Below are 24465 nucleotides of genomic sequence, written 5' to 3'. Positions count from 1 at the left end.
CTTACATGTTCCGGGAGCTTAAAAAAAAATCCAAACCACAACCCCAGAAACCTGCTTGCTCTCTTCCCCAGTCTCAGAATTTTCCCAAAGCAAGGAAGTACAGAACTAGGCTCCAAAGATCAAAGTGTTAAGTTACTGAAAACCAAATACCGGGCTCTTAGAACGTAGAAGAAAAATATCTGAGGATAAGCACGGCACTGTTATGAGCCTGTACCGCAGTACCCACAAGGGGGAGCAAGGTATTTCCACACTGCTTCCGCTGTCAAAACCATTTGTTTTGAAGGAAAACCAGAGCCAAAGTCAAGGTGTCCAATGGTCAATCTTATCCTTCTACTACTTTTTTAATATCTGGATTTAAGATGTTTGATTTCAGAAACTAAGCATAAGAATCTAGACTGCTACACAAGATGCTTTCACATTCTCTCCAAGAATATGCAACAATGCTTTCAGCTCTTTGAAAACTGTCATCTTTGAGAAGCACAAGAAATTTTATTTTTAGAAACAACAGAATGGGAAGTAGCATCTTTGAAGAAAAGGAAAAACAAATCAATTTATTTTCAGATCAAACCTTTTCTTGATACGGCTTGCAATAGCACAGTTTTAGTGCATTAACAATAAACTTACTGACAGTATTTAAATACTTTTGCAAACATTTTCTTTTTCTATAGAGGAGTGCTAGACTTGTATAGCATTGCAAAAAATTCTGTCATTGATGCCAGAGCTGTGCTTTTGGTATAACACTTGGCACTCCTGAAACAAACAAAACTCAAGCATTTGTTTAAAGAGCTACCTGCAGGTTTCCTAATTCTGGCCTCTGTTATGCATGTGCTGTGGGCAGCACTTCTGGTTTGTACAGGCAGAAGCTTGGACCTCCTTGCCCCCTACCCCGCTCATCAGCCAAGCTCCAGCAAGCCCAGGAGAGCTGATGGGGCCAGGAACCCAAAGAAGTGTCTGCGAGAAATAAGGCATGGAGGTAAGGCACCAGCTGCCCTATGCTGTTGAAGATGCCAGGGATTCATGCTGGGAAGTGCAAGAAACAGCAGTCTCGGCATCCTTAAGATGTTCAAAAAAGGAAAACTTTATTTCTAGGATTTTCTTAGTAAGTATTGGAGGAAGAAATATTCTATGAAACAGAAATCTCTGGGATGAGATGGAATGTATCACAGACAATTAAAAAAAATCCTTCTTTCAGAAAGAAAATCTGGGCTCACTGAGTAGAATATTCTCAGAATTCAATTTAACCACCTTTTTAACAGCTTTAAAAATCTCCTACTAATTAAAATAAAGGTTATATTTAATGCAAACTTTGAACAGACGAAGACTTCAGCGTTGCCTCTTTATACTTAAAGTATTATTCTTATAAATAAATAAATAAGATGTACCAAATGAAAAATACAACTCACTGTTTTGCCTTGGAGACTCTGAGGAGAAACAGGCTGTAAACTCAGAACTGCTGGCATTGACCTTCTGTCAGGCATATAGACATGCTGTACAAAAACAAAATTGCAGCGTGATCCATGGTTACCTAAAATCTCAACAGCTATTATGTGCTAAAAAAAGTCTAGCCAACTTAATTCTCACAACAAATCTGCTGCATTTTTGGGAAGCTTTGGCCAGTCATGTTCTCTCCTGACTACCATTTTTGACACTTCAGTAGGCTACCTCTAAATTTCAGAAATATCCCGGATTCTTCATATCATTAATAGTTCTTTCTTATAGTTGTTGCCATACTGATATTAAGAACAATTTTAGTTCTCACCTATCTATCAACTATCAACTATTTTGAGAGTTGTTCAAAATTTCAAAGATCTTTATATAGATCAGATGATTTAAGGCTCAGGTTTACTCTACTGATTTTAAACAGCCAGTCTCCTAACCATCTATCACTTAAAACACAGGTTTGTGTTTTTAAGTTCATAGGAATGGTTAGCTGTGTAACTAAAGTAGGCTGGATGTGGCTCTGGGCAGCCTGGTATAGTGGTTGGAGAACCAGCACATAGCAGGGGGGTTGAAACTAGATGATCATTATGGACCTTTTCAACCCAGGCCATTCTGTGATTCTATGATTCTAAGTACAAACTGAATGGCATGAAAAACTGAAGGGAAATGGGAGTCTTGTACAGAAGACACTGAACATGAAACTAATTAGTAGCACAAAGTATTACAGATGGAAAAATACCTGAAAGCAAAACATGGCTGAAATATTATAGAAGCACACGCTCTGCAGCACCGATCTTAGTAATACTTCTCAGATTTGGGTGAAGAATTATTAGATTTTCAGTGCAATTGAAACTTTTTGCCAAAACAAAAATACTTCTTTGTTGATAGGGACCTAAATCATAAGGACATCTGAGCTAATGATTTAGCAAAAGGCTTCAGGAGTATTTTACACAGTCAACTCTAGGAAACTATATACTAATTTTACATACTTCCTTGGCACTTGGGTTTAAAAATTTTAGCCTCTCTTTCACTGATGATGATGTTTGACTTTATGCTAGTCACATACTAAGGTTTTATGCAGACTCCAGTTTTCTTTATTGATCACCCTAATAACTCCAAGCATCCAAAGAAATGTCTACCCTCAGTTTTCTGTTGGAACCCAAGGCAGCCAAAATTGTGGTTGAAAAACAGACAGTAATACGTGGAAAGAAATGCAGGACTTTCAGTTCTCTTGGAGTTCAGCTAGAAAAGCTAGAAGGGAGAATGTTTTCTACTCATAGAGCAAACTATTCTATTTTAGAGAAATGTAATCTCATGAACAGCAATATTAGGACCACATGTTTTTCTGCAACATATTACAATATCTTTTACAACCTATAGATTTTAAATGCTTTTTTAAATCAAGATTTTCTCCATGAAGGCAGCAGTGCCATTTAATCCCCATTTCAGTAAAAGATAGGACAGTCGAGAAAAAAGAGAGAGACAACAGTAATGGCATACTTTATAAAAAAAAAACCCTGCAAATAAGTTTTTTAACTGTAAGAGCATGTATTGTACCTTAGTATGATGCGCTCTGTGTCTCCGATCAATAGTTACATCTCCTCTTTGCACTGGTGAAGACACTTCTGATCTGTAGGTCCGCTGTGGGGAATACCCTTGGAAACCTGCTATTGAACCATGAGAAGGCGAGGTGGGAATTGAATGCATCGTCTGATCAGAAATATTGATCATCGTTTTTGGGCTACTTAAAGTACTGTGCCTAGTAAGAGTTGTTTGCTTATTGTAAAACTGACGTTGCTGCCACTCGTAGAGCTGCCACATTGTGTCATCACGCATTGACCTTCGTTTTTCTTCAGCTGTCACGGGTCCTATGGCTCTGTCGTAAGCTGATGGCGTCATGCTGCAGAGGCTCTCTGGCCTTGCTTTGCTGTTTCGGGGCAGAGTTCTGTAGCCTTCTGGGTACCGGGGTAAAGCTTGAGGTCGATGGCTTGGCATGTTTCTCGGTAGTGTCTGATATGAGATTATACTGAAACACAAATATATTAGTTAGTATATCAGTACATTATATTAGTTTATGTTAAAATCATGGCAATAAAAAGTTACTCAATACTGATCAGGTTTATCCTGCCAGCTCTTATCATTTTTGGGAACCGTCATTTAAAACAAAATGCAAAATCTCAAGATGATACTGCAGACGATATCAACATTTTTCAGAACCGTAGCAGCTGAAATCTTATCTCAGATTAACTGCCTGACAATTTAATCCCAATTTCATCTTTTCACCAGTTTAACCATCTAGTAATGTTGACTGTAGATCAAATCTGGTCTACATGCTAGACACGACCAAGTTTTTTAAGCTTAGAATTTCTATACTGTTCCAAACATGAGTTCTTCTTAAATGCTCTCTTTTTGAAAAGTGAAAAAGTCTCCTGTTAAATCTCTGAGAAAGAATTAAGCAGTTATGAAAAAACAGCGTGAATTTGTTTGTTGCAGGTTAAGGAAAAATAGCAACCATTGACAGAGGTCAAAACTGAGGTCATAAATATCAGTTCATTCAGCCTTTATCTAAAATTCTGATGTGCACCACTTAAAGTCATTTGCTTCTGATCACATCTGTGAGTGATGCTGGCCCAAAGACAAAATCTATCTCAAGCTGAACACGATGCAGCCATCGGAGGGCAGCAGCTTCCAGCTACGCCTCAGCAAGCCCAACTCAAATAGAAACCGTGGAACCCGAAAGCACCAGAGGCTGAAGTCAGCTCAGAGCAGCTTTGGTGCCACAAACACATTAAAGAAATGATGTATAGTAAATGGTGAAGCACTGTGGGTATTAGATGCTTATGAAATAATGATTAAGGAAATTGATGATGGTAAAAAAAAAAACACTTTTCACTGAATACAGCTGAATATTTATAATCCCTTGTATCATTTTGGAGATGAAAACTGCGGTAAATAGGTTTACAGTACAAAGTCTATGGCAGATTCTGAATCTTTCCAAGAGTTAAGAAACTACTATCCCCATTTCATAGATTGGATAGCTTTTTATTCTCACAGAAAATGACTGTTAATCTTGTTCTCTTGCTGCAAAATCTGCCTACGTGACTCTACATTTCTTTATACAATATATAATCAATGGTAAGGACTTTTCTCCATCTCCATATTAGAAAAACAACAACGGAGACATTTTTGGGTCCCTCTTCTAACTTTCACAGTACTGTTTTAGTTATTCACAAATGAGTATGGTAAAGTCTGATATTGTCATGAAGGCAGCCAGTAGCTACATAAACCTCTTTCACTAAAGCTCCCCCTCTATTTTATTAATTGAATGGATGCTATAATCCTGCTGGCTCTTTTAAATATCTCAGTGTGAACAAGAGCTGCGTGAAGATCTTAATATGAAAAGACAGAAATCTGAAGTTTGCATACTACTTATGTTTTAGAACATTTAGGAAGATAATGCATCCATCATTTATAGAATTGATCCACCGATGTCCTGTTGATACCTACATATAAATGCCCTTCCAGTCAAACCCAAAAAACAACTCTGGACAGTGCTTCAGCCTGGTAATGCTTTGCATGCGAAAGGACTGCCACAGGCAATTAAGCAGTCATACAGCCTGCAAGGTTGCAAACTCCTGCTGTCATAAATAGCTTCCTACTAGTGTTCCCATTAGAAGAAAAGTTTTCCATATGGGTTCACAGATTCAGTAAGAACACCCTCAGAGATGCTGGGCAGCACTACTTGCTCTGGTGTGTGAGCTGGGCCATGTGAGAAAGAGACTGCTGCTGCAGTTTTGGAGGCTCAGTATTCACACTTATCAATACCTTCTGATCAAAACTCAAAACATTCCTTTATCCTAAGGAATGAAAATACCAACTGGCCTAGAATATTCAAGCTTTATGTGGGAACCAAGCAAAGGATGACAAAGCAACAATGAACAGCTGGCGCTGAGCAGCAGGCACTTACTGCTTAGGGCACAGTGGGGAGACAGAGGTCCCACCCTGGGCAAGCAGCATCTCAGCAATGCACTTGGTACCAGGCGACTGTTCGTCTGTGTTTTAAACATTTGAGAAAGGTCTTACCGCAGCTAACCAGACCCTTGTCCTGAACTGTAACATAAACTGGAGCTTCTCTCTATTCTCAGCCATGAACTTCAGTTCTACTCAGACTCTCGGTCTCCAGCCAGAATCTGGCAATCTGAACGAGCAAACAAACAAACCAAAAAACTCCACACATTTTAGAGGCATCACTACACATTAGAAATTCTGGTGGTTACTTAAAACTGCTTCCACGCAGAAGCAAAAAGGACAGCAAAATATTCTTTTTCTGCTTCACAGAAAACAGAATGGCTTGGGTAGGAAGGGAGGACCTCAAGGATCATTAGCTCTAGCCCCCATGCTGCAGGCAAGCCTGCCAACCTCTACATTTAATGGTAGTCCAGGCTGCCCAGGGCTCCATTCAACCTGGCCTTGAACACCTCCAGGGATGGGGCATCCACAGCCTCTCTGGGCAGCCTGTTCCAGCTCCTCACCACTTTCTCTGTAAAGAACTTCCTCCTGACATCCAACCTAAATCTTCCCTCCTTCAATTTAAAACCATTTCCCCTTGTCCTGCTATTATCTACCCTTTCAAGGAGCTGACTTGTTAAAGCTTGTCAGCTTTCTGCCGAGTTGCAATTCAAAGCCCGCTTGTGTCATCAGTGCCCCTCTTAAAGCAACAAGTGTCTCTATTATCAAGAACAAAATACTGTTAATTAGAGAATATTCTTAGTGGTTCTTCCCACTACAATAAATCAGTTTTAGGGTTCTGTGCTTGCTCACAATCAAAAAAAGGGCACAGTTCTTCAAATTTCTACCGTTTGGATGCAAGTTTCACCGTGCAATTTAAAAAATTTAATTGCAACAAGGAATTTTCTCAGTTCTCATTATGCAAGCATACACAATAAAATAAATGTCAGGTTGTGCAACTCACTCTCTGTAGTGCAGATTCAAACTTGAGCAAACTACTTACAATGAGTACTTCATGAAAAAACACATAATTATATTTAATGAAAAAGTAAAGGCAGTGAGGAAGTTTTTAACCAGTTTTGGCATGTGTAAGACAAACTAGTGCAAATTTTTGCTGTTTTGCAAAAACTTAAGAAGTCTCCAACTATAATTCCACATTTTAGGAAAACAGATCTTCTGAATTTGGTTTTATCATAAGCTCTGCTATGTATCTACAGGTGAAGTTCCTAACTTTCAGCTCTTCAAAACATCTCCCCAAATATCACCCCATTATTTCTAATCTTATGTAATATTTATTACTATTTTTCAAATATTTTACTGCTAGAACAGCTTGTCTGTAGGGCAGCCTGGAAGCAGTGCCAGAAAGAGAAATAGCTATCAGCACAAGATTTAATATTGTCAATCATTTACATGCAATTTCAAAGCTTTGAGAATATGCACAGGAGCTCAATATTACAACTGGGAGATGTTTATTTTCACAAGAAAAAGAAGCTATGAGCATCAAGTTAGTTAGATTACTCTGACTTACTCTTAGGTAAAGCTTCTATCTCTTTCTTTATTATAGTTTGTTTAAGTTTGAAAACTGACTGGAATATTTTGGAAGCATTTTAGATAAATATCGCTAGAAGAATTTGAACATAAAAAACACAAAGGAACAGGGCACTTACATCAATAGATTCTAAGAAAGAAAAATAATTCTCATGATTGATATCACTCTGATAGGACAGAGCTATTTCTCACACCCCAAAGGGTTTTCTGACCATTTATTAATAGCTTATTAAAAATCATTCAGTGTTAATAAAAGGTGAACTTTAAATCTGTTCTGAGTAGGAATCCAGGCTTTTTTTTTTTGTAGTGAACAATGCATAATATGTAATATTGTTCTCTATAAGAATATTTAAATAATATGGATGGAAGAATAAAGCAAGTAGCCTGGATACAGGACTATTTGGTAGCAAGTCTAGTTAAAAAAAAAAAAATTACCTAGCACTTACCCTCTTGCTTCCTCCTCTTGCCCTTTTCCTCTCTGTATTTTAATCCACTGTTCCAACTGCAGCATTGAATTAGTTCTCTGCATAACTCGTTCAGACTCCATATGTGACTGAATTGCATTGTGCTGACCTCCATCTCCAGTATCCGCCAGGACAACACCAACAGCTTTATTCTCAGCTCCATTTAAATGAACTGGTCTGAAGTGTCCAGCCTGAACTGCGGTTATGGGTAGTGTCCTGTATTCTGATCCCAAAGGATTTAGCTTCACACTGTTAATTTTTGTTAATGGTTTATCTTGCCCAACTTTCTGGAATCCGTATTTTTCAGCTTCCAAAGCCTTCTTCTCTTCATTTTTGTTCACTTCTCTGTTTTTCTGGTTATTTTGTGCCTCTGGCTTAATTAGCACCCGATGGTTTGAAATATTATTGGCCTCTCGAGGTGGTGTATTTTCAGTGGTGAACCTCTCAACTCTAGAAAGGAACATATAACAAGCTGTAACATCAAGAAAACATTCATTTTTAATAATAATAAGAAAAAAAAGTCAATCTCCTTCATGCTTATCAGGGTAATTTCAGTGATCACTGTCCAGATATTTTAAACTACTATATTTGAGATAAAAATCCAGGATGTATTTTCTCAATTATCAATGACAGCTTCTTTCTTTTTCTCTCTCTCTTTTTTCCCCCCTCACCCTCGATGCTTCTCTTTCTTTACTATTTTGAAAACAAATATTTGTAAGTTAGGGCAATTTTTTTTAAAAGACAGCTTCAAATTAATCCCCCTGATAAAATGTGCACTGAACAAGAGCAAAAAGCCAGACTCTGAAAAAGCAGAGGTTTGGTTCCCAGAGGGCTGGACATTTAAACAGTGAAAGTAATCAGTAGTTTTCCAAAAGCCAAGGCTTCCAGAAATCAACGGCCTGAAATTCACACTGTTTTTAAAGCTATCTTTAAAAATGGTAGCAGACTACACTGCTGAATAGCTTATAATTCATGATACTGCTGGATTTAACATATAACAAGATCCATTTAAGAAAACAATTGTTCATGGTCCCTGGCATGAATTAGGTTTCTCTGGTATGCCATCTCTTCAGACATCATACATTTTATGAAATAACTGTGGCTTCCCTAAGTTTAGAAGGGAAGATAGCTGCTGACTGAGGAAACCATACCACAAAAATAATGATATTTTTACTGCTTTGGAGTACTTATACAAGTAAAGAATGTATATGGTTCAATTAACCATTTTCTTTTTAAAATTTCAGAATGTCAAGAAGCTGTATCTTTTTCATCCCTGGACATTATCTGAACATCCAGCTCAGACAGTGACATTTTTTAGTGTGATGTACTAGAAAAAAAAAGAACAAAAAAAAGCTGAAACTTTTTGGTCAACATTTTTGGGAATGGAAGGAAGTATTTGTTTTAAGATTACATCTCTTTATAAAACCAAACATTCAAAGAATAACATTTCATTTTATGATGTTAATTTTTCCAAACTTTTTGCATCCTTCTGGGGAGAAAACATTATTCATCTTTTCAGTTGGGTCCTGTTCAAGCACCTGATCTGTGTGTAGAAAGACCATCATGTATACAAATGCCCAAGAGCACAAGACCACTATGAAAAGTGATCTGCTTCTAAGTAACTACACTCACAACAGTAAGCATTTTTGCTTACCCAGACTTGAACATGAGGCCAAAATGTATAACAAGTCTACACTTCCTTGGCATGTTGTTTAAGCCATGAATTCCCAATTCCCAACTGCAGTAAATATATAAAGGACAGAAGACTGTAATGTCCTTATAAAACATTATCCACAATTAATAAAGCTGACTGTTTAACTTTATAAGCACTTTCCATTATCAGACTATGATAGAATCATCACAGAATGGCTTGGGTTGGAGAGGCTCTTAAAGATCTTAAAGATCATCTAGTTTCAACCCCCCTGCTCTGGGCAGGGTCACCAACTGCTAAACCAGGCTGCCCAGAGCCACATTGAGTCTCTCTTGCTATGAATACTCAGTGATGTGAAGGGGATCAAGAGCTTATTTTTTAAGTACACCACTTCAAACAACAGCAGGACATCAATGTCTGCTGCACCTTGTATTCGAGTTTGTGTGAAATACACAGTAAATGCTAAAATTTCTGCCAGTGATAGACTGTAGAGAAATCTTAATGTACAACCAGTTTCTACATAGAAGGGGAGGACACGCCCCCAAAAACCAAGCCTTAGCATGGTGTTCTATTCACATTATCATGCTGGAGATGCTAATTGGAAAAAAAGAAAAAAATCACAACATTTTTTTCCTATCACTTGTTGCTATGGTTATACGCAGCAGAGGTAAGTATTTCAATTTTGACATTCTTTCTGATGATCCTTCTCATGGTGTGACATTCAAATTGATAAAAATAGACTTTGGGGCTTGCCTTTAACTCTGTGCATCAGATCAGACAACATAGCGTGAGCAAGAGATCTCTTTCAATAGCAGTTGTTGCAACCAAAAAAGAAACATCAGAAACTAGTATGCAAAGAAATAGAAATTCATATTTATGCAAATGTCAGAAATAGAAATCCATATTTATTTATCTCCATGTTTGTATGCGGCTCTCAAAGGTTTTCAGCAAGGCTTATGGGATATGTTTTGAGGATGGAAGAGGCAAAAGAGAATGAGCATCAAATACATATCAAATACAGTTTCATACTGTATACAATTTATTGACTTCTACTATAAAACAAACAATATGTAGGGAACGGTTCTATGAGGAAAAATACTATTTTCAGCTTTTATAAGCAAATATTATAAACAAATGCAAAATTCTAAAGCAGATGACAGGGTTATGTAGTCAATTATCAGACAAACATGAGGATGGCCCAAAGCCAGCTAGAGGCATTTGAAAAGAGAGAGTCCTTTTCAAACCCAGCACTGTCAGTAAGCCCCCGCTGTGGATGTTGTTATGCTAACAAGTGGTTTTTTGGCAGCTTAGCTTATGCTGTTCAGGGAGAGTAACTACAGGAGAAGAGAAAAATCTTCTCTCAGTACACTGTGCAGCGCTCAAGAGGAAGATACAATGGCTCTAGCACACACAGTTAACAGTGAGAGTGGAGGAAAATCATGCTCAAATGATGGAGCATAGAGAAATAAGCATTTGGGATAGAGTGGGCTAGTGGATATATGCATGGATATTAACATCCGCAAACACAAGCAAGCAATCAGTACTACAGACACAACTTGACTGTGGTCCGCAGTGATATGACAAAGAATGAGTACAATGTTTTGCTAATCCAGACAGGTTATTTGAGATCATATTTGGAGTGATGAGCTTAGGCAGTTCCTTGCTCATTACAGTATTTCTTGTTATGATTTTGATGAGTTCCTCAGTATGTTATAAAATCTGAATTTACTATGTAGGTAAAATAAAAACAAAAACATTCAGAAAGGAGTAATTATAATTAAGTCAATAGGAGTAATTACTATTTGTCCTTTCCTGCAATTATACATCAGAAGGGAGCTCTTCTACTTCAAGCTGCTGATCAGTTCTAAAAGAAATTATTCTATTTTTCTCACCTCCCATTTCTGTATTATATGGTTCATTATATTTGGAAAGTAAGAGAATATCTGATGGAAAATCTGACAAAAATAACCCAAACAAATGTTTCAAATATCTGTTTTATCTTTTTTTCTAAGGAACTCTCGTGCTCAAAAAAAAAAAAAAAAAAAAAAAAAAAAAAATCAAGACATATTCCAGCTCTCTAGTTATTTAAACCTGACTGTTGGGATGGTACTACAAGAGTACTGTAAATAAGGAAGTCCCTTAATTTCTAGATTAAAAGAACTATACTGTTAAAACTTTGATTTATTACTGGGCAATCTATATTAACAAGAACAGAAAAGTGGCTCAATTGGGTTACAGAGTAAGTTTCTCCAGACATGGTATCATAAGCAACTTAGTCTGTTGGAAAACTGTGCTCAGTCTCACACTAGAACTTCTAGAAAAGACAGAATGGAGAGCCAAAGGCATTGGCTGAATTTTTGATTCAACTCAAATAATTCATTCTTAAATCCATGTGCATGCCAAACTCTAGGTTACTTAAGAATGAGGTAATACCACACTAATTCTTAACAGATTCTTACAGGGAAGTATTTCTTCTGCGTATAAGATCACATCCTGCTAGATGGTCCATTTTAAGAACTGGCCTGATAGCTAAAGGTGGACTCTTTAGAAAACAGATGTCTGGGAGATTTTTTTCCTTTTTATAGTTAACAGAAATGAAAATTTTAGGGACTTCAATGGTCTTGAAGTATAACAAACCTTTCAAAGAGATCAAATTTCTTGGGTTTTGTTTTATTTTCTTTTGTTTTGTTTTGCCTGAGTTAAAACAACAGGGTAGTGTTACAGACTTGCTTTTCCTGTTTCTAACACTTGTTTTGTCTGTCTGTAAGCCCATTCATCTAGATAACCAGGCAGGAAACTACTGATTTTGCTGTCAAGTGTTTTTCTACTATTTCAGCGTGTGCCACTGTGATTCACCAAGGACTAAGATAAGCAACTGAAGCAACACAAGGCAGATAGCAGGAGCATGTAGCTGGATGAAAAGCAATAGATAAGCTTAGCTATACTGGGAATCCCCACTGTTTGCCTGTACACTGTCAAGCATTTGAAACGGGCAGACATCAGTGTTGGAATAGGCACTGCAGCTGTAAGAAGGGGATAGGAGCATGACCAAACATTTAGGGAAGCTGAAATGTCCTTAACTGCCATGGGCTGCACATCAGTCATACTAAAGCAATCACGGAACCACAACCTAGAAAGAATGACTATCTCATGTAGCTGGACCAACTGTTGAGGGCAAGCTTACTGCATGTCTTGATAGGCTTTGAGGCAGCAAGCGTGACGGTACAGCTACAGCAATAAATCGAATAAAAGAGTGAATGTTTACAGCAACATTTTAATTTCATTTGTTCCTCATGTTAAAACAAATATCACAAATCATACTGTATAGCCCTTGTTAGTACATTTTAATTTGCTAAACATGCTTTGTACAACATTGGCTATCGCATGAGAGACTATGAAGACACTTATTAAGGAGGTTCTGTCAGAATATTTTTTCCAATTTTTTTTCTTTTACTGTAAAGATATGCATTCAAATATTCAGTCTTGTAGTACTGCACCAACCAAATGAAGGTCCTTTCATTAGTTCAGAAAGTTTCAGAGTGGCACATATCAATATTACTCTTCATACAGTGTTTACATATTCAGGATAAGATTTTTGTTTGAAGTGAAGTGGGTCTAATTTGGTTTACCCATTTTTCTGTAAGCTATCACCAGCTATCTGCAATACACTTATAATGCAAGGCAACATTAAGTTTTAAATTTAATTTATTATTGACTAAGTTAAATGAGATATTTTGTCATACGATATGTTCATTATTTTAAGTGCAATGGCTTTCAAAAAATTCTCAATCAGGAACTTAAAAGGTAAAAATGTTCCCATCAAAAAAAGCATCAACCTGTTTATACTCTTATGCCTCTCTGCTTATCTTTTCTGCCACATCATCCAAACAAATGGTGGGTTACAGGGCACAAAACATGTTTATGTACAGTATGAAATCTTACATAATAAGATAGATGTAATTATTGTAATTGAACTTTACCACTCCTCATTTCTACAAGCTGAGATGTTTTATCTTCTGTATTTTATGGAAAATAGACATTATAGCTGACAGACTGGTGTGCTATTTTTTCCAAAGTGTGGAGAACAATGTTTTTTTCTGTTAATCTATTACACTATGCTGTCCAATGCTAAGAATGAAATACTTCATATACTATTTGTTTACTTAAAAGATATTAGACAGCTAAGGTTTCAGACTGATGATTAAGATTTGTCACTAAAACACTTCATAGGTGCCAATTTGGAAGTGTTCCCTGTTTATTTTAACTGCCTGAATGTCCCACAGATTGATGTGAGTAAAAGTTCCAGTACATTTGACTGAGAAGCTCACAAAACACTACAACATCTAAGATTACAAGTGTCTAATCATTCTGTTTTCCATTTCATGCTTCTGCCAGTACCATATCAGAATACAGAATGCAGAAATGGCACGACAAGTTAATGGCAACAACTTACAAAATTGAGGCAAAATTTAGAAAGACTGCATCTATTTTGACAGATGTAATGTGCTCAGATAGAAATTGTAACCTTCTCTTTATTTGGTACCTATGTTTATGGGTTTTTATTTATTTTTATACTTAAGATTTCTCAGGATTGCTGTCACTCATTCAGCTCCAGCATAGAGGGACCTAAGGGAGTGCAGAAGTAAATCATGTGAGAGCAGCCATCAGCAACAATTTCTGTGCCATCAATAACAAGGAGCTTTTAAATTTTCTACTGATGAGGTTTCCATTACAGATGTCACGAAGCTGGCCCAAGGGATCACAATGAGAGAGAAAACAATTTTTACTGGGCAGATAGCAGCAGGCAATACTCAGTTTCTGAGAATGCCTGGCTTCCAGTGATGACTCACTTTTTGTTATCAACACATGGACATATAAAAGATAAGTCTCCTGAATAGGTAAGTATAATTTTAATAACAGCATGATGAACAGGAACATGCAGACCCATCAGTGGAACTGTTTCATTTGACAGAAGCTACAACTGTGAATTTCGTACTTAAGACACATATAAGACAAAGACTACCACCAGTTAAGATATTATAGAAGAGAAGACTCTGGGGAAACCTCATTGTGGCCTTCCAGTACTTGAAGGGAGTGTATAAATAAACAAGAGGGGGTATGACTGTTTACATGGGTGGATTGTGATAAGACAAGGGGGAATGGTTTTAAAATGAGACAGGGGAGGTTTAAGTTAGATATTAGCAGGAAGTTTTTCACACAGAAGGTGGTGATGCAGTGGAACAGGTTGCCCAAGGAGGTTGTGGAGGTTGTGGATGCCCCATCCCTGAAAATCCCCATCCCTGGCATTCAAGACCAGGCTGGATGTGGCTCTGGGCAGCCTGGTGGTTGGCAACCCTGCACATAGCAGGGGGGTTGAAACTAGATGATCTTTGAGGGCCTTTTCAAACCAAGCATTCTGTGATGACTCTATTGTTCTTCAGTGAGAAGGGCACAGTAAATCAAAGATGCCTGCACACAGCACTTGCCATTAATGGTGCTTTCTCTGATGCCATAGGCTAAAAGAACTTGTCACTTTTTCCTCCTCTGGCCTCTTACACTCAAGGCATCTGTATTCATAACAAATCTGCAAAATTTTATCCAATACTGTTAAATTAGTAGGAATTGTTTGACAGAAAGAGTAATCACCTCAGATGATTTATGTAATACTTTAAGTTCTATTTTAAGGCGGTCTCTTCATTTAAATAAGTCAAATTAAACAGGAGAAAAAGGTATACAATTCCTCTGTTTTATGAATCTACATTACCTTTTCACCGGCTCTGTCTGCACAAGTGCTGCATCTGTCATGGCTTTCATCCACAACTCCATTTCCTTTCCTGTATCTGTGCAGAAATAATATGTCCTCATGTTTGGATGAGCTGCCTGATTGGAAATGACATGGTCATTGCAATAAAAATATAAGATTCTGTAAAAGAAAAGAGGCAAATTATTTTACTATATAAATACTGTAGTTTCTTTTATAATAAAATTTCTGAAAATTATATTGTCAGAAAAAATATCTGAAGAAATATTTCAGTGTTATGTTTCTGCTTCATTGTATTTGTATTTTCCAAATAATGGTCTACAATATTCAATCATAGTTGTTTCTTCATTAACGCATCTGATAAAAGACCCTTACAACTATTTGTTCTGTTAAAAACAATCTCAATTACTCATTAATGTAAATTAATATAGTTAATTAATGTAAATAAGACTTTGGTATAGATTTTTTTGCCATCTTGATGATACAGTAAATTTTAGTTTATACTCACCACATTAAATAAAAGATGTGCTGCTTAGCAGGCCAAATGAAGAACCAAAAGGAGCTCATAAAACACAAAAAAAGCCAAGAGAGAATACTTAGTAAGTGATTTATATAATAATTAAAGATTAGCTGTGAAACGCTCCTAAAAGTGATTCATATTTGTGATTTAATTAATAATAAAACATTATTTTTATTTATATATAAAGATACACTGAATCTGAATAACTACAAAACTTTTCATTTGTGGGTAAGTTTAGCTGTGGATGCAGTTTACATTTCTAAAACACCCCACAGCATTTAAGAGCAATGAACTAAAAATAAATTACTAGTAACACGTGATATTTATCCATTTTCATACTCCAGTAACCATGTCTGTATTTAAATCAGACTAAAAATGTGAATCCTCTGCTACCATATTATGTAAAATACAATCTCAGAAGCTGTTAGTAAATACTCTTTTTTTTTTTTTGCATAGCAATTCAGTAAAATGAGTTCTGATCATTAGGTTATTGTGTTCTCAGACATAAAATAAAACAAAAAATTGATTTTCTTACTTTAAAGGCATATTTCCGGTTAATATGGTCCTCAGGAGAAAGCACAGATATCTGAAAACTAGGTAGAAGTATACTACCTAGTATTCCTTCTTCTTTCTCATCTGTGAATAAATACTCTTTGATTAGAGAAACAAAGTATTTTGATGCATAATACTCCAACTCAAACGAAAATCTCTATTTAACAACACATGGCCAGTAACAAGAAACTTTCTTGCTCAGCTGAACATGAGCCAGCAGTGTGCCCACGAAGCCAACAAGGCCAACAGCATCCTAGCTTGTATCAGAAGGCAGGATGTAGCCAGCCAGAGGGAGCAGGGGGATAATTGTACTTCTGTACTCAGTCTTGCTGAGGCCACACCTCAAGTACTACATTCAGTTTTGTGCCTCTCACTACAAGAATGATATTGAGGCCCTGGAGTGTGTCCAGAGAAGGGCAATGAAGTTGGTGAATGGTCTGCAGCACAGGTCTTAGTGGGAATGGCTGGGGGAACTGGGATTGTTCAGTCTGGAAAAGAGGAGGCTCAGGGGAGACGTTATTGCTCTCTGTAACTACCTAAAAGGACACTGCTGTGAGGTGGGAATTGGCCTCTTCTCCCATGTAACTAGCAGTAGGATGAGATGGAATGGCCTCAACTTGAGCCAGGGGAGATTCAGGTTGGATATAAGGAAAAATATATTTTCCAAAAGAGTGGTCAGGCGCTGTAAAGGGCTGCCCAGGGAGGATGTTGAGTCACCGTCCCTGCAGGTGTTCAAGAAACATTTGGATGTGGTACTAAGGAACATGGTTTTGTGGGGAAATATTGGTGGTAGGTGAATGGTTGGACTAGATGATCTTGGAGGTCTTTTCCAACCTGGGTGATTCTCTGATTTTGGAAGAAAACACATTGGAGAATCCCAAAACCAGATCCATTTGTTACGCAGCTATCTATACAGGTTTGTATGATCTTGTAAGTGTGTGGCCCAAAAAGACTGCTCAGCACAATGAAATCAATCTAAGCCATCTGAATATGGCCACTTTTGACATCTTCCTCCAAGATGGACAAGTATAAGAAAACTCTTGAAAGTGCCAATTCTGTAGAAGTTTAAAGACACGATCTGTCTCATAGAAAACACCATGAATAGCTTCACCTGGAGGTTTTTCCTGTGGATCAGTGCTTAACTGTGTAAGACTTCAAAACTGAAAAGGAGAAGGAAATTTAGCCTCTAATTTGGTGGCAGGAGCAATACCTGAAATCTATTGTCTACTCAGTAGATCTGCACATTCTTCTAACCATTCACTGATACTGGGCGTATGAAGCTAGGAAATTGTTATAATTTCCCTGAACACTTTACACTCAATTACATTCTATTTGTACGAATAAATACATGTCAGATCATTTGCAAAACAAACAGAAACACCCTTTTCACTGAACCTTGTTTTATATACAATTTAAAGAAAATGACTTGTAAATAATAAATTGACATTTTAATTGGAAGCCACAACCAGCTCTCAAATCCAATTATGCCTTGATAAAGGAATAATTGGATGCAATTCACAAAGTCAATCTTAATTGTATTTCAGACAAAGAACTGCAATTCACATCCTGTATCTTAGAAGATCTTCTGATAAAACTTCTCTCAGTTGAAGACACTGTCCAATACAAATGTTATGTATCTATGAAATTAAGATGAAAAACTGATACTTCAAGTTATTTCAAGCAAAGAAAATTAATGCTGTTAGAATTAGAAGATTTATAGAAAAATATAACAGCACAGAAGAACTGTGGATTCAAATGTGGATTTGAGAATCTTCTCTTGGTCCTCATCTACTCAGTAAATTCTGAAAAGCTGCATCTTTCGCTGAAGTTATTGATAAAGGAAAAGTTCTATCCAGATATACTAGCATTACATGAGATGTTAGATGTAAAAATTATGCTGTCTTAGATAGCTTTTTAACTGAAGAACTTAGTATAAAAACATTTTGATTAAGAGATAAAGATGAAATGCAAGAAGACTTTCAGATATACTCAACTGTCTACTCATATTCATGCCTGAAACCAGGCTCCTCCCTCCAAACATTTTCTAGACACACACAAAGGAATTTTGCTGGTTTTTTTCCCTGTTCCAGAATGTGTGGCAAAGTTGGGGCTTTCTACTTTATTTGGACCACTTTTGGGGGAGAAATATTTTCTTCTGCTGTTAGACTACACTTGAACTTGTTTATTACCATGTCACACACAATAGTGTCACATAAAAGCATTAAGCATTTTTGTTGCACTTAACAGCTATGTATCTGGAGGACTCTGGTCTTTGCTAAAACATAGTGCTACATTCCATTTCTGGATTTTTAAAATCTGTTTCCCATCAGAACAGCTTTTATCTACACGTTATACTGCCCCATCTTTACCCATCTTTACTTGTCTGCTGAGCGTGAATAATTCAAGGCAAAAACAGCAGATCTTCTGTTCAGTTCAAAGGTCTTTTATTTGTTGCAACAATAACCTGATCTGAGAGCAAGCAGTCTTTTATCCTCCAGTGAAACAGAAAAACAACATTCTCTAAGCTCTGGAAAAATACAGTGAAATCATTTTTCATCTACAAATTAAATCTAATCATTAGCTGCTAACACTGTAACACAACCATAAATCTTCATTAAGATTTACTAACATAAAAAACAACAACAAACCAGTAACTACAATCAGGCAACCAGAAATCCTGTTTGGAGTCTAGGAGCACTCACCCCCTTTCTATTTTGTCAATACCTGAGAGACAATTAATACAAAAACTTACAAGCACCAGGTCTAAGTGTCTATTCTTTTGCTTTAATATTCTAGCTATTTTGAATACTTTTAAGACTCACTGTGTATCAGTTTAGTGAGTTTGTAAGCTTTAACTGCTTTCTAGTAAGTGTGATAATTAAGTTTATCTTGTAGACAATTTAGACTGCTTGTATTTCAGCTTATGTGGTACATTACAATGTAGAAAAGGAAACAGATTATAGAGCTGCTTGGATTTACTTTATTTATTGTTGAGATTTTTTCAATCTTTGATTTGCAATACTTTAAGTCAATTTAATCTGTTTACCACCAAATGGCAAAGCAGCTCTTTCTTTAGAACCTTTGGAAGAGAAAGCTTGGGGACTTGTTTAAAATCAGAAAGCTCCATAAGAAAGCACAGAGTACTTAATGACCACTTGCTTAAATGCAGCATAATTGAAGCACAATTGATGCCTCTATGATTGAAATTAAAGCTTAATTTTCACTCCACAACTGTTTATCTACCAACATATATGTTTTGGATAAAGAAACAAAGCCTAATGATTATATTTCAGTAATTCAGAATTTGTTAACTAAAATGGTCACAAAGAACAAGCTTTTATATTTCATGACCTATTAGACTTGTTTAGCACAGAAACATGCTGCTCTGAATGGAACAGCATCTTAATTTCATCAGTCACTGCTTTCAGGGTTATTAGCATCAACACTACTTACTACTAATTCAAAAGTCTCCTCATAAGCTGAAAATCTCTCTCATCCTCCACAAGACTGCAGATGGCCTTCATTGTTCATTTTCCTCCATTTTGCCAAGCTTTACACTCCTCTTTGCTCTCAGCCTCCTTTAAACTATTATCAATGTACACCTTATTTCAGAACTGAATGCATTTCCATATGCACAAGTCCTATTTATTTATCCTCTCAGGAGCACTACAGTTAATAATCTGTAATGATGAAGAAACCAATTTTCTAACATACACATATGCTAAGACTCAAATTGTAACCAGCTAACATTTCCCTGTAAAATACACTGATGTAGCTACTTAAAGGTACTAATTATTTCTACTTTGTTCCAAATGCAGCAGAAAATTCTACTCATGTGGAACTTGACAAAATTTCACTTTGTAAGTATTCATGAGCACTGATTAGATTCCCAAAAGGCAAATATATCCTCTATATTATTCCAAAGGCAAAGTTTTGGCCCCTCTCCACTATTCCTTTCATATCCCCATTTCAGTTAATTAATTTGCATGATAAATCAGATTTAACTTGGCATATTTACTTCTTAACAACAGAAGTAGTGAGACAACTAAAACTCATCATGTGAACATATTAAAAAGGTGGCTGCGAATGGGTTTGCCCTTTGAGCATTCCTGACAGGCAGGAAGCAATTACGTGAAATTGCTAATTAAGAAAGGAAAAGATAAAAGTAACAGGCCTGGATATTGGCAGCTATACAACTATTTGATCCATTAAGTCAAGTAGCAGCTTCTTTTTTCCTATATTTGAGTAGTATGTCAAAATCTATCTGCTTGCAGTAGAATTGGCAGGCAAGCCTTTCCTGAATGGAACTTACCCCTGTAATAGAAGAGGCACAGATCTGAGAGCACAAACCACCGCTTCTTCCACAACTTCATTCCAGTGCTGTCCTGTATTAATAAAAGCAATCACATAAGTAAACGGTAAACGGTTCACAAAGTAAACTGGGTACCACAAAACTGGAGTGGTGTGTTGTTCATTTTCTTAGCTAAGTCTTACTTTAAGTATCTTTGATTTTTCACTGCAGAACTGACACTGCAAACCATGACGATAACGCCAGGGAGCCTGATCTTAACATAAGAGAACGGATGAAACGAGAGCCCATTATCTCAGAATGCTAGAGCCCAAAATCTACACTAAGGAGTAGATCCAAACTTTTTTTTAACTTTATTTTCAAGTGCATGAGTAATTATAGTACTTAAAAAGACACCCTTTGTTTTCTGAAACCATCTACTAAGCTTCATCTTCGACTACTATTCATTCACTATCTAGAGCAAATTTCTTTCCAACCAAGTTTCTTCTTAAAGCAATTTCATTTTCATTTATGTTTATAATCCATTTATACCACACAACTCAGAATGAAAGATTGTCACTAGTGCAGTGTAAATAAGCTAAAGCACTGCAGCATGCACACATATCCTAGCAGAATTAGATTTAATAAATATGCTAATCTTCTCCAAGAAGAAAGGTACGTGTGAATTATCAATATTCTTTTAGTGAATAGGTTTTATGACAACCAAGACGGATTCAATAATGAAATCCAGAACTTTGCCTATACTCAAGAAATTGTTAGCATTATTTTTAGCCTCTTATTTCAAACTCTGCCCTGTTTTTGGGGTGGGAGAAGAAGAAGAAGGATGGAAAAGAAAGGTTAAAGCAAGCATTAGCTATGCAACATTATACAGAAAAAGTTAAAAAATAATCCTTTGCTACAAACATTTTCATAGATAGAATAACTAAACGTTTTACAGCCTATTTATTCTAAGGAGTTTACAGTGATTTAACAAACACTAATGAACTCTGGAAGCACTGTCCATAGCAGTCAGCTCCTATTTCACAGCTGGAAAGGCAGACACAAAGGGGACAGACTGGCTTCCTCCCCTCACTGACAAGGTCACTAACTCGGCAGTGGATTAGAACACAGGAACTCTGGCCCTAAGGACACCAGCCATAAAAATCAAGCCTATGATTTGAAAATTCCCAAACTTCTTCAGTGTAAAGGATTACCTCAAGCCCTCAGATGGACTTGCTAAAAAAGCTGTTACACAACATCAGACTACTTCCATCAGTCAAAAACACCAACAGGTCTCTACATGGACACATGCATAATTCTCCCAAAAATGACCCATTCCAGGAATGATCTTTCTACCTTCCTTACTCACAGCAGAAGAATATACAAAATGAGTACGTGGCTCCCATATTTTGATTTTTTTTTCCTACTTAAGAGCAAATCCCATCTGTATCAGTAATTTACAAATTATTTTTCCCCTCGTTATTATGATTATGTCATAATTACTAGAAGAATTACACAAAATTGGCATTATATTCAATGAGATAGCACACACCCTGAATCAAACAAAACTTACTGTTCTCTTTGAGTATACGGATATGCTAAGAAAGTTATTATATTACCAACAGAAGTCAGCAGAGATTTTAACTGTAGATTTTTGTCTGTAGATTTTTGAAGACAGTATCTATTACTGAAACTCACGAGTAAATTATTTTTCAATTAACAACACAGAAACATATAGCAACCATTTCTTACAAAACACACTCAAACATTTCAGCATTTAAACCATCCTACATACAAATCCTGTCCAATGACATGCAGCTAGACAATGAAGTGGACAGAATGTTGGCTGAAACGCTGGGCCCAGCTGGCAGTCATCAGCAGGTGATGAGGCCAGTTACTATTGAGGTATACCAGGAATTTACACCACGGCCAACACTTTTTAACTTCTTCATTAACAACCTAGACACTGGAACAAACTGCACATGCAGCAAGTTTGCAGATGGTAAAACTGTGCGGAGTGGCTGATATACCAGATGGTTTTACTGCCATTCAGTGGGACCTCAGCAAGCAGGAAAATTGGGCAGAGAAGAATCTCACGAAGTTCAACAAATGCAAAATGGAAAATGCAAAGCCCTGCCTTTGCTGAGGAATAACACTAGGCAACATCACACACTGAGACTGATCAGCTGCAAATGAGCCCTGCAGAGATAGCTGGTGGGGTCCTGGTGGACAATAAGATGATCATGAGCCAGCAAGGCAACCTTGTGGCAAATGAGGACAACAGCATCCTGGACAGCATTAGGAGTGGAGCCAGGACGTACAGGGAGGATACTCTCTCTACTCAGCAGTCCTAAGGTTTATCTGCAGCACTGGGTCTAGAGACGTGGACATAGTGGCATACAGCAAAGGGCCTCACAAATATCATTATGGGATTTAAGCATTCTCCATTCTCTGTGTGAAGAGAGGCTGAGAAACCAGAGCCTGTTAAGTCTAGAGAAAAGGCAGTTCAGAGGGAATTTTATCAGTACCTGATGGGTAAGAGAAGATGGAGCCAAACTCTTCTCAGTGGTGCCCAGTGACAGGACAAGAGGCAATGGGCACAAATTTAAAGCAGTGAAATTACATCTGAGCAAAGCTTATTTAATTATTTAACTTACTGTGAGAATGACCAAATGCTGGTACAGATTGCCCAGATAGGTTCTGCTTAGTCTCCATCTATGGAGATTAAAGACATAACTGGACACAGCTCTTGGAAACTGGCAAGAACTGACTCTTCTTGAGCAGGGGAAGTTGCAGCAGACGATCAAGAGATCACTTCAATCTTAAGAACTCTGTGAAAGCTACTCTTTCTTCATTAGGAAAATACTACACTGAAATTGACTCTATAATAGTAACACAGAGCACAGAGGCCACAAGAGTATCTAAACAAGGGAAAAATCTACACCTGATGTATACTTACTACTAAAAAATTCTGCTACTATAAAAGTCTCTATCTGTTTAGTAGTAGATTTTTAAAACTCATCAACAGCATCCAGGAAGCTACCTGGGTCATTCTATTCTATAAGGGTCAGTAAATTATAAAAATACATTCAAAAATATGTATACAGAGTGCCTTGGCAGAGTTTAAATGCCAAATTCTAAACAGATCCTTAGTGGATTTTAAAAACATATACCAAATATGACTGAGTTGGTTTTGTTGTCTCTTGCAGGGCAAGAAGAATGCAAATAGTCTGATATTGCTGTCTGGAGAATCTACAGTAGGTTGAGTATGCTGCCACTAAATAGAAAAGATCAAATGCATCAGATTAGTTTACTTCCAAATGATTGGCTTTTGTACATTATACATCTCATAAAAAAAAAAACAAAAAAAAAACAATCAACAAAAAAACCCACTCCAAAGATAAGAAGAGGAAGAATACCTGTTTGTAGAGCCAGCCACGTCTGACAACTGGTGCATTGGGATTTCTCTTTATTGAGTTTGATCTCTTTCCAAAATTATGAACCTTCTTTGATGATCGTGATGTCTAAATTAAATTGAACAGGTTAAAGGAAACATCATATCAATATCTGTTGAAAAATCATAATGCATTTTCATGGTTTTTTTTCCTAAATCTTTTCCTTACACATCTCTCTGGAGGACTGCAGAACATAAACTGTATTCCTTTTATAGATACATAATCACAATGGTTCTGCTGGCTTCAGCAATTTGTTTTTTTTCCTTTGCAGAAAATTCAAAGACAAAATCCAAGACAAATACTTACAGATTTTATTTATTTATTTAAAGAAGAACAAAACCAAATACCTATCTGATCTACCTATCTGATCAGGCAGATAGCAAATCTACCACGGTGTAGTTTTAGTTCTTTCTAACAGAACTACTGCAATTACAAAAAATTACGTCACCTGGACAAGAAAATTCTAATCTTTCCTGCTTCTAACAAGGACTTAATGAATGAAACATAATCAGATTTCAACAGGACATAATTTTCAAAGGCTTTTCTTGAGACTCCCACTTTCGCACGCAGCAACGTTCTAAAAATCCCTTTTCTCCTTGAAGACCCTTCTCCCTATAAATCTCTTGGACGCTTTGAATATGCAGTATTTCACCTGCTTGCACTAAGGCCTACTTTGAGTCTTTTGTCCCGAATCTCCAGTGCTCATTTCTATGGTTGCTCACACCTTCTATATCCTTACAGCTATGCAGTGATTGTAGATGATTTCTTCCTTCTTTTA

General features: G+C 36.8%; 1 protein-coding gene across 25 annotated transcripts in view; it reads right to left on the bottom strand.

The window, feature by feature from the left end:
• The window catches only part of PLEKHA5 (pleckstrin homology domain containing A5), a 167584-nt gene that overhangs the window by 38776 nt on the left and 104343 nt on the right, over positions 1 to 24465 (bottom strand). For 24 of the 25 annotated variants that reach the window (XR_007374719.1, XM_048934531.1, XM_048934530.1 and 21 more), the window contains 7 exons: positions 23652 to 23756; positions 20257 to 20329; positions 15928 to 16028; positions 14876 to 14991; positions 7443 to 7910; positions 2998 to 3466; positions 1404 to 1487 (listed from right to left, as the gene is read on the bottom strand). Coding sequence is in view for 24 of the 25 variants with exons in the window: in XM_048934531.1 (XP_048790488.1) it covers positions 1404 to 1487; positions 2998 to 3466; positions 7443 to 7910; positions 14876 to 14991; positions 15928 to 16028; positions 20257 to 20329; positions 23652 to 23756 (1416 nt within the window). In the remaining variant the exon portion in view is untranslated. Of the gene's footprint in view, positions 1 to 1403; positions 1488 to 2997; positions 3467 to 7442; positions 7911 to 14875; positions 15035 to 15380; positions 15475 to 15927; positions 16029 to 20256; positions 20330 to 23651; positions 23757 to 24465 lie in introns of those variants that run through there. The other variant, XM_048934545.1, reaches the window with a different exon arrangement.

The sequence above is a fragment of the Lagopus muta genome, chromosome 1 (genome assembly GCF_023343835.1).
Source record: "Lagopus muta isolate bLagMut1 chromosome 1, bLagMut1 primary, whole genome shotgun sequence".
In the NCBI taxonomy this organism is placed as follows: Eukaryota; Metazoa; Chordata; class Aves; order Galliformes; family Phasianidae; genus Lagopus; species Lagopus muta.
Note: the sequence above shows the minus strand (reverse complement) of the source record. Positions and strands in the feature narration are given on the sequence as shown.